Source organism: Rhinolophus hipposideros (assembly GCF_964194185.1).
Source record: "Rhinolophus hipposideros genome assembly, chromosome: 1".
In the NCBI taxonomy this organism is placed as follows: Eukaryota; Metazoa; Chordata; class Mammalia; order Chiroptera; family Rhinolophidae; genus Rhinolophus; species Rhinolophus hipposideros.
This window is the reverse complement of record NC_138047.1, coordinates 37928880-37940271: the sequence shown is the minus strand read 5'-3', so window position 1 is coordinate 37940271 and position 11392 is coordinate 37928880. Positions and strand designations below refer to the sequence as shown.

The 11392-nt window shown below is 46.2% G+C and overlaps 1 protein-coding gene across 1 annotated transcript in view; it reads left to right on the top strand.

The window, feature by feature from the left end:
* The first annotated feature begins 5987 nt into the window (after positions 1-5987).
* Positions 5988-11392, top strand: part of USP46 (ubiquitin specific peptidase 46) — a 60813-nt gene continuing 55408 nt past the window's right edge. The window contains exon 1 of the mRNA XM_081046208.1: positions 5988-6249. Coding sequence (XP_080902334.1) covers positions 6214-6249 — 36 coding nt within the window. The 5' untranslated portion in view covers positions 5988-6213. The remainder of the gene's footprint in view (positions 6250-11392) is intronic.

Below are 11392 nucleotides of genomic sequence, written 5' to 3'. Positions count from 1 at the left end.
GTTCTTATCAAGTGTGCCAAGCGTTTCAGGTAAAATAATTACCTGCTAGTAGGTATCTGAGAGCTCCAGTGTGCACGCCCAACATTCGGCCAGGCATTTTAGTGTTCTAAAGAAATATAAAAAGTGACCTTTGGTAAAAACTTACCAAGCTAAATAAAGCTGAGAAAACTTCCTCTGAAAGTGAGGGTTAAACTGAGTTTTGAGGAACAAGTAGACTTGAAATAGAAAAAAGAATAATCAGCTGAGTGTTGGGGGAGTCGTGAGCCTGCAGGCCTGGCAGGATGAAATGAGAGGATGTACCTGCTTGACTGAAAGGTTGGAACAGGTGCGGCAGAGCCAAATTAGGGAGGTGCTTGCAAACCAGGCAGAGAGCCACTCACTGAAGGTATTTTTGAGCTCAGTTGTCTACTACCCTCTCTCTCTTTCCCTTCAAAGACAAGCATCTTTAGTCTTTCTTCTCATCTCCCTTTCACTTAACAACCCATTTCAGTCTGTATTCTATCCTAACCATTCCATGCAAAGTCTTTGAGAGAATTCCAAGGACTCTTGAGAAATAGGCTCTGAGGAGATAATACATAAACTGGGGCAAATTACTTAAACTCTCTGAGCCTCAGCTTTCTCATCTCTAAAATGGGGATTATAATACCACTGCCTTCCTTATAGGGCTGTCAGAAGGATTACATTCATTTTAAAGCCTTACCCGAGAATCTATTGCTACTAGTAGTATTTACCTTCCTTGATCTCTTAGCTGTCAAATAGAACACATTTGACTATTCCCTCCATCTTGAAATACTCTTTGGCTTTGTGATGTTGCATGTTTCCTTGCTTCTATACTTTAGAAGCTCTATATTAGTTTTCTTTGGCTCCTTGTCCGCCACCTGATCCTTGCATGGTGGAGTTCTTTCTGACTATGCCCTTGTCTATTCTCATTCTATATACTCTCCCTAGGCAATTGCATCCATAACTGCATGTCCTCCAATATCTTCTATACATTAATTAATTACTCTTAGATTTATCTCAGTCCACACATTTCTTCTGAGCCCAGAACAGTGCTTGATATAACTATTCAGGTGTTTCATGGTTATTGCAAACTCAACACCTCTGAAATCAAACTCACTTCTTCCTAACCACCTATATTTGAACCTTCTCCTTCAGCATTCCCTATTGTAAAAAAAGACATTCCTTTATATTCTAGTCAGAATCTTGGGACTCATCTTTGACTCACTCTTGTTGCTAATCCCAGTCAATCACCAAATTCAGCTGATGACCTCCAAAAACAAATCTTCAATCTGTCCACTTCTTGCTCCCCTTCCCCCCTACCCCCATTGCCATTCCTAGGCTACTGACAACTCTGGGATTCTCACCAGAGATTTCTCACTGACCTCACCTAAAGAGCTTTTGCTTTCCTTCAAACCCTATTTCCCCATATGGTGGCCAGCTAGACTAATCTCTTCTTTCAGTTAATCAAAATGTATGAGCAAATAAAATCTAATCATGTTCCAACCGAGCTTAATAATCCTTCCATGGCATTTTAATTGGCACTCATAATAAGCCAATTGTTCTAAAGGCTCTGGGAATCTTAACAACCCATAAATACACTCATGATTTTAGATGTAGCTTCCCTGTTGTAGGAACTCTAAATTGATGCTCATACCAAAGTTAGCTTATCCTTATTTCATACTAATTGCATGCAAAATGGAGCAAAGACATTCATAAACAATGCCAAGGAGCACCACCAATGAACTCGAGCAGTGCAAGTGTTGCGACTGCCTTCTTTTATCTTGGGATCACCGGTGCCACACACAGCGTCTGGCACAAAGTATGTCTTTAGTAAGTATTTGTTCGATGCATGATGAAAAAGGAAAAAGACTGTCACAAAGTTCCTCACAAAATTGAAATATAATCCACAGATACCAGTTTGGCTTCAAACTCAAGTCTACAGCCAGCAAATGTTTTTCCCTCAAACAGCCAAATGTTTACTAGCATTTGCATATCAAGTGAGCTGCAATAACCTATATGACAAAAAGGAAAAAAGGAAAGGAATGAATGTGCCAGTCTCAGTGCCTGAGACCAGAGGAGATTTTTAAAAATTCACATGACAAGGTTCTTTTCCTCCAGGAGCTTGCAGGCCACTTGGAAAGGCAATTGTTCAGATACTTAATATCTGAATTCTTGGCTCCTCCTATGGACAAGGCGCCATGTCTTTCTTTAGATGTAAAATGAGTAAAACCAGGCCTGTCTCTTCATGTCTGATGAGGGTTGGGAAATAAACATTAACCAAATAATCACATGCACAATAATTATAGAAGCTATCACATATAGTGGTTCATATACGCCAGGTATATTTTTAGTATTTTACACAAACTTATGCAATCACACTCTGAGGGGTACTCTTATCATCTTCGTTTTGTAGATAAATTGTGGCTTAGAGAGATTAAAAAAACTTGCTCCAGGTGATACAGCTAGTCCAGGCAGCCTGGATCCAGAGTTCATTTTTCAACCACCCACTCTACTGCCTCCATGCTGTGTGCTACATGGCATAAACATATTTATAAATATAAGGTCTATGAAGGGAAGATGGATGGTGCTATAAGAACATACAACAAGGGCATCTCATCTTGTCTCCAGTCATCGGAAGGCTAAGTGGTGTTAACTAAGCAAAGCGAGGAAGCAGGAGGGAGACAGACAGGAAACTGGTAACAATAGAAGGGAGAATATGGAACCATCTGAATATGGGAGTTCTTTCGTGGTTGTGGTGTGGGAGAGCAATCTGGGATGGCCTCATGGAGGAGGCAAAACTATAGGAGGAAGACTTCCAAAGATCAGTTTAGTGAGTAGAGAAGAGAGGAAAACAAAACATCATGAATTTGGAATGAGCCTAATGCATTTGGGGGGACAGGGAGACACTGGTTATTAGGATTCTTTCAGTTGTGTGTGACAGACACTCAATTTGAATTGGCCACAGAAAACAAAGACTTTACTGACTTGAGTTGCTAGAGTCCAGGATATAGATCTAGCAGCTCGTGGATAAATGATGTTGTTAGGGTCTCTTTTCCATTCCTCAGCTTAATTTTTTTTCTACACTGGTTTCATTCTCAGGCAGTGGAAAGATGGCAGCTCTAGATTTTATCCTATCAGCTCAACAAACTCAGGAAGGGAAGTACCTCCTCTCCAAAAAACCCAGGGCTGATCCTCATTGGCTCAGCTTATATTACATTCTCCTTGCTGAAGCAATTACTATGGCTGGGCTATCAGGCCACATTGGCCAGGCCTGGATCACGTGCCTTACTCTGGAGCCAGGAGGTGATTTAGCCACACCTGAACCATAGGTTCTGGGAATGGGAGGAGTTCCCCAAAGTAGAGTCTGGGACCTGGGCAGGCAAAATCAGAGACCACCACCACCACACGTGGTTGGCTGGAGCACTGCTCTTCACACTTTACATGCACTCTCATTTAGTAGGTCTGGGATGCGACCTGAGAATCTGCACTTCTAACAGACTCCCAGGTGACGCCAGTGCTGCTGCTTCATGGACCACACTTTGTGTAGCAAGAGGCATACTACCTGGAGTGACTGCCTCCCTCAGATTCATTCAAGCTGTTTAGTGCTAGCCTATCTCCCATCCTTCCATTTGCCTACTTTTCCCAGTTCTAACTCTACACATTCATACAAGCTAGTCCCTATACATGAAATGCTTTTCCTCAAAGTTCTTTCGTTAGCTTGTCAACATTTTCATCATTTTACGTCTTATCATTTGCAAATGTTTCCTTACTGAGTGAAGCCAAAGTTACAATTCTTCTTCTTCAACTGATGCCTTTTTCAATTTAGACCTGTGAATACCAATCTAGTAGTGTAAACATGTATTTAATTATTCATGAGCCTGAGAAGATCTGCTGTGTTCAATTGATTTGTTGTGTATGTAATTCACTGCTTGAGTTTCAATCTGGATGTTTGGCTACATTGAACACTTCAGTTTTAGGCTACACACTGTGAAAAGGCACGCAAAAGATCCTTTTAACTTGTTCATATAGCACTCAGTCATCAGATGATGTTCAATTTTCATTATGTCAGTGGTGTTTTCAGTCCCGTGGACTTTGCAATCCATTATGCCAATGCTGGCAGAATGCTGAACTCTTACGGTATAAAATTTCCATTATCATTTTAAGGCTTTGGATTAATGCCTTTATGGTGGAACGTCTGTGAAATTGAGTCCTAAGTCCTGAGTTTGGGCCCTGAAGGTGCTCCTGAAATTGTTTGGCGACTTAAGTCTTTAAACCTTTCTAGGTCTGTTATCCAACTGGCCATAGTTTGGGTATTTTGCTCTCTTCTCTCCCAGCCTGCTCAGCCAGGTTGGCACACCAGCTACATTTGTAACATTTGGCAACAGGAGGCAGACTTGATCCTCTAGGTCTTATTTTAATGATCTGCAAAAGGCCATGATGTTGATGATGATGATGATGATGATAGCATCTATCACCTGACGGTCACTACGGTAATGAACATCATGACTGTAAAGAATGTAAAGAACATCATGACTGACAATGGTAAGAAATCAAAGTTACTGATTATCATCAGGATGTTTGGAAATAAGATGTAGGTAGAATGATGTAACATATGCAGGAGTTTATTCCTTAAATCCATTGAAATATACACAGCTAACAGGACCCCACAAAACTTGAGTCATCAGTTATTTTCTTTTCACCCAGGTCCTAGGGATATTAGCAATCAATGGTTCTCAAATCTTCGTGTATAACACTAAATAGATAATAGAATAGGATGTGGAATCTTTTCCCAGTATGTTACCCTTGGCTTGGTTAGATAAAAGCTGTCTTCAGTTATATTAATTTCTTCAAATGTCATTAAATATATTGGTTGAAGAATTACCATGCGTTTCACTTGTACAACTTTTCTGTTGAAAGCACTGATTTGCAACCTTGTATGTAGAATTGTTTTACACATTTGGAAATGGGCTCCTTCCACTTCGCATGGGCGTATCTGCTAAGTGGTGTAGATTCGCTAGTTGAGCTAAGAGCCACAACCTTTTATGCAGGAAATGTGTCTGAGCCAGCAGAGCAGTCTTCTCAAAACCTAGAGGTAGAGAGCCCAGGAGAGAGGTAGTTTTTTCTTGCAGATGCGTTCAAGTTTGGTTCTTTCCGGATTCAAATCGCTCCTCGGACAGCCCCTACTCCTTGCCCAGAACCCGGACTTGTCCTTTGTACCTGTTAATGTCACAAACTGCCTGAGCGCGTCGCTCGGGCCTCCGCCCAAGACCCAGATTCTTCTCCCCTCCAGGCGCCCTTTACCAGGCAGGCAGCCGGCCGTCGGCTGGCAAGGGCTTTCTCACACTCGCCTGTCCTGACCCCATTCTGGTCCCCGCCGGTGCCACCTGGCCGTAACCCCAGGGAGAAACTAAAAGTTGGCCTTAGTCACCCCTACCCTTTGCTTTCTCCACCCGCCAAAATATAAAGACCTGGGCTGCTGGGAGACGGGAGGCAGGAGAGAAAAAGTGAAGCCAGAACACTGCCCCGTGTCGCGCCGGCCCTCTCCGCGGCGTCCGTGCCTTGGGCCCGGCGCCCGCCTCCGCAGCCCGCAGTCGGCCCGAGGCGCGGCCCCTCCCGCCCGGCGGTGCCCCACGCCCAGCGCCGTCCCTGCTTCCCGCCGGCGCCACGGGCCCGGAGGAGGCCGCCGCCGCGGCATCTGGGGCTGCCCGGGGGCCCCGCGCGGTGAGGCTGCCGCAGCCGCGCAGGCGAGGGCCCGGGCCCGCATTTCAGTCCAAAGATAGCGAAGCAGAACATAAAACGGAAAAGAAAAAGGCCGGGGCCGGGGGCCCGGGGCGCGGCGGCCGGAGGAGGGCGCAGAGGCCCGGGGCCGGGCGGCGGGCGGCGGGAGGCCGGGCGCACGGAGGCGGCGCGGGGCGCGGGCCGCACGCGGCGCGCTCGGCGGCCCCTCCTCCCGGCGCCCGCGGCCGCGGCCCGGGCCCCCCCGCCACTCCCCGCCCTCCGCGCTCCCGCCCGCCCGCCCGCCGTCCCCGCCCTCCCGCCTCCGCCTCCTCCCTCCCGGCCTCCCTCTCCCAGGCAAACTGAAAGCCGGACCCCAGGCCGCCTCCCCGCCGCCGCCCCGCCGCCGCCCGGCCTCCCTGCGGGCGCTCCACCATGGACAGTCCTGTTTTCACCTTATAAAGATGGCGGTGCGGGATCGCTGCAACCTTTAGACTAATGACTGTCCGAAACATCGCCTCCATCTGTAATATGGTGAGTGGCCGCCGCCGCCGTGGCCGCCTCGGGGGTCGCGCCCGAGGCGCGGCGAGGCAAAGAAAGGGAAACCCGAGCCGCACACTCGCCCGGCGCCGGGGGCGGCGGGGGCGGGGGCGGCGGGGTCTGCGCCGCGTCGCCGCGAGTTCCCCGCCCCGGGCTGGGCGCGCCGGCCGCAGCCCCGAGCGCCCCCGGGGGAGGGCCCGCGCCCCGCTGCCCCGCTCTCCGCGCTGGGACCGGGGAACCCGCCCGCTGGTACCCGGCCGCGCCGGCTGCCTCCGCCCTCGGGTTGCGGTGGAAGCGCCCTCAGGGGGAGGCCGAACCCGGACGTCCCGGTGGAAGGGCTTGCGGGACGAGCCGGGGGGTGGGGGGCACCCATCCTGTCCTTGCGGTAGATGAAGCCCTGCGGGTCTCTCCGACCGCCCTCTTCACATTTTGAGTTCACTCCTTAAACTGTATTTAAAATGCACTTTCCAAAGGCAATCGCTGTATCTGGAGAAATTTGAAATGTAATAAAGCTGTTTAAAAAAAAGTGCAAAATTATGCTTAGGGAAGTGAATTTCACCTGGTTTGAGAAAGCACGGTAATTGGTTTTGGGTGCCTCGGTTTCCCCAGCAGTGAAAGAGGGACAAGGTTATATGGCAGTGACATTTGAAGGCCCTGAGAGTGGTGGGACAGGCTGTGGGAGTGGAAGAGGTCTCCAGGGTTATCCGGCCTGACGCGCTGTAGGCTCAGTGTAGGCTGGTGGGCGTAGACACAGCAAGGGAATATCGCTGGGCTCTGGCGGGGACTGGTTCCATGGCGGAGTGGTGACTTTAACTTGGGGTTCTCTTATTGCTTTCCCTTGCTTTTCAGTTTCTGCAGGAACAGCTTCCAGCCTTTGAGTCCCCAGGGTGCACCCTGCTGGCACCCCCACTTGTCAGAGCCTTGGGGTGCACAGCTTGCCTCCTGGAGTAAGACATTGCCCTCCTGTGCTGGGTGAAAGTGTCTGCTTTGCCTTCCTTCTCCAGGGTCCCATCGGCCCCAGCAAAGCTCCCCTATCTCCAGCTGGAGCACGTGCTCTTTTAATGCTAGTTTGGGGAAAACCTCCCTTGTAGCTAATAATACGGGCCCCTAAAGGGAATCTGAGGAGGCTTGATTAAGAAGCCTGGAGGTAAGGTGATCTGGCTGCCCTTCCCCCATCACAGAGCTTTTTAAATCTTCTGTCCCACATTTTGTTGTAAGATTAACACATGGCAGAGAAGCATTAAGGAGCCATGTGTTCGCTCAGGAGTGGAATTGAGACCCACTGGTGCTGGCTTCAATTTTCAGCACTGTTGGCTGTGGTCACTGCCATGGCCAGCAGAACAAATGCTGGGGCTTCCCAGAGTGATAGCTGCCAAGGTACTGGCACAGGACCAGTTAGATGTGGTGGGTGGCTCCTGGAGCATATCCATTTCCTCTCTTTCCCGTCCTTCTTTACGCAGTTGGGTCTCCTGCTCCGTCTTCCTGTGGAGATAATGTTGCCTGGTGCAGTGAAAAGGTGATGCCTTCCTTCTAGGTTTCCCTCTGTGCTAGACCCGCTCCTGAGGGGCCTGTGAAACCAGAGCAGCTCTAACACTCTTCTTTCATGCCTGCTGGAGTAGCCTCAGGCTTACAGGGCAGTAAGGTGCAGTCCCAGCCCTGGGTGGTGTTCCCGTCCTAAGCTAGTGTGTGGTGACACCTCTCTCTACTGAAGCAGGCTGGAAACTTGAGAGCAAGTAGCGTGTCCCAAGAGGAAGCCAGCCTCCAGCTTTTAAAAATTAATTTATCTATCTATCTATCTATCTATCTATCTATCTACCTACCCTCTTTGCAGCTGGGGCTCTTGGGCACATCTGGACAGAATGTCGCAACCTATTCCCAGTAAAACTCAGCCAGGGAGGCAAGGGGCAGGGAGGACATGAGAGGAGTGGGCTAGTACTTTGTCTGGAAAGTTGACACCTCGTGGAATCTTTAAATAGATACCAAATTTAGGCTCATCATCTAGGTGTGGTGAGGAACCAATAAATAATTCAAAAGTAAGGCGTTTTATGTTCTGGTTTGGACACTGTCTTGAGCAAGTGATGAAGATTTGGGCTCTCAAGTTAGACTTTCTGGGTTCAAGTCCTGGTTTTAACACATACTAGCTCTTTGTCCTTGAACAAGTTGTTCTTTGTCTTATCTATAAAGATGGGGTGATGATGGTTCCTACCTCCTAGGACTGTTGTATTAAATGAGTTACTGGGCCTGGTACAATAGCAAGTACTTATTGAGTGTTAGCTGTTTCCAACATCATTATGTCACCTTCAGTTGTTCAAAGCACAATGGGGAGTATGCCTTCTTGGACTTGATGACAGCAGCCACTAATATAAACAACCCACATGTTCATTTATGCAAACCAAGCCGAGTGACTGTATACAAAGCCTGGGATGGGAATCCTTAATCCCGCCCCTTATGAAAGGCTGCTCAGGTCACCCACGCCCCTCCCAGTCTCACTTCCCACACGGGAAGGCTTGGGGATGAGACTGCTGTCTTTTCACCTGATCAGATGTAAATTTTCATTGGACCTGTCTTTAGATTCTTCACTCCATGATGAATTGTTTTCAGGTAGGTGTTCTGTGGGTCCCTCCTCACTGTTTAGTTTTTTTCTGGGGCTCTTACTGATCCTTCTCACTCTTAACGCCATTTGGTCCCAGCTGGTTTGAGTAGTTGTTACAAGAGCAAGTGGCGATTGCATTTTTTTTTTTTAAGCAGGTCATTTGGCATATTTTAAACAGGCTGATGTATGTGTCTAGAAACAGTGTTAAACGATATCATCTTTCTAGGTAACACTTGAGCAAACCAAGATCTAGCGTTGAAAAATGGATTTGTTTCGTCCACCAGACAAGAGAGGACCCAGCAGGGCAGAAACAAAACTTACATAGCAAATCCTTCATGTGATTGAGAAATAAACACCTTCTCTTCCCCTCACTTCTTGTGGCAATTTTAGATATAGGGACTTGGAAATATTCACATGTCTTCACTTGTCACCTTCCCCACTGAAGTTTTATTGTGCACGGGAAATTTAATGCTAGCTCCCATTTGTTTTAATTTTACTTCCATGTGAATTCCTGCCATAGTGATTCTTGATCAACTTGCTTAGGGCTTGTCAGCTTAGCTACACAGCATGTCTGGTTCACAGATAGTAAAGCTTGTTTGGCTGGTGTGTTGTAATTTTTAAAATGCACTAGCTGCTACCAAGCATGAGAAAATATCCCTTGTTGATAATCCTCTGATTTTTGTCCAGAACAATGGATTTAGCTTCCTGCGTATTTTTATGACCTTACAAATTGAAGGTTTTTGTGTTTTCATTTTTTTGGCAAGTTTTCTGTTTGAAGAGTTTGAGGAATTTTCTAAAGAGGAAGCATTTGTTAGGAGAAACCAACTGTGCTCCCTAGAAATGTGCCTTGGACTAATGCAAATTGGTCTAAATCATCTAATCTTAATTTAACTTGTTAATAGTGTTACAAGATGTACCATACAGGAAATGCTGTGTGTCAAATAGATTCCATTTTTGTCCCCGGAAATGGCCATTTGTTGAGGACCTGCTGTGTCCGTGTTGGCACATCCTGTGGGCAGGTGCTAAGTAAATGAAGGAGGTGAGTCCCTATCTGCGTGGAGCTCAGCAGTTTCTTGTGGGCATGACATTGGTAAAGATGACATTTTTACGATAGTGTGGTATCTGCACAGATAAGGGTTGAACAAAATCTCAGAGATGACACAGTGGACTGATGAACAGAGCAGGACGTTTCTTTACTATATTTGTTTGATCATAGTTTGTATTTTATATGAGGACATGATTATAATCAGTGTAACTGAGAACTGGAATCTGTACCATTGCGTGTCTCTCCAGTGACGCCTGAGTCTAACGCTGACTTTGGACAAATTGTATTTCTTGGGATCTTGGTTTTTCTCAACTTGTAAAACTGACATTGTTTTGTTGTTGTTTTCAAAAGCTTCTCAGTAAGTAGTATTTCTTGGAGTCTTTATAAAAACATCTACATCTTTTAATTGTTTACTGATCACGTGAGTACCTAACTACTCGGTTTAAAGCTGTCAAACGAACCAGATAGTAGGTTAGCCTCCAGTGAACAATCCCAGGGTATTATTGGGCGCCGTCATGAGTGCCAGACTGAAATCTTTTAATACGCGTCAAGGAAGTCACCTTGATATGAAGGGAAAGTAAAATTAGTGAAAAACAAAAAGAGGACTTTTATAGAGTTTATTTTGGTACGTCAATCACTGACCTGAGGAAATATTTGAGAATCATTGGAAAACATTTTTAAAAACATTAAAAAGTGTGTAAGTCGCATAATTTGGGAGAAGAGAGAACTTCCCTCTTCCTCTCTTCCTGTTACTCATGCTTCCCATTCTCGGAGACAATTTGAGACTGTACGTTTAGTTTAATGTGTCAGTTGGAAGGTGTTACAGTCATGTGAGGGTCTACTCAGATAGTTGTCAGTTTTTAGAACTTGCCAGGTGGGGTGGGTTAATGTTTAAAGAAAAATTTTGTTCTTCTAGCCTCTCAGCCTAATATGTAGGCATTTGTGTTGGTTAGGTTCTGACAATGAGGTTTACAAATTTTTCTGTTTTTTCTTGGAACCCTAAGGGAAAACAAAGTTGAATGGCAGTATTTAGTTAGAATTCAAGCTTGTCATACCGTTTGCTGGATGTCACCTTTATTTGTTCCCGTTCACCCATACAATAAAACCTATTTATTTTTTTAGTAATGTGGCACTTTGGTATGTTTGGGTTGTAATTGAAAGTAATTTTCAGTTTTGATTCTTTTAGCAATTAAGAGAAAATTCTATTGTTCATGTCTCTTCCCCCTCCCCCCTCCCAGCTCGGTCTGTCTAGTTAGTTTGAATGGGTTGAGAACTTACGATGTTTAAGTCTGTGGTTACGATCAGAAAGGTGTCTCTTGGTGCTTTTATCTCTAACCTACCCATGGAGCCAGTCCAAAGCAAATTGACTTGAAGAATTGTAAAAGACTAGTGAACTCTTCTGGCCTAAATGTTTTAATGCAACTTCTTACAATAAACCTTCAGTTGTGGTGAAACCAAATGCTAGTCTAAAGGTTTGAAAGGCCTTGCTGATCTTTTCA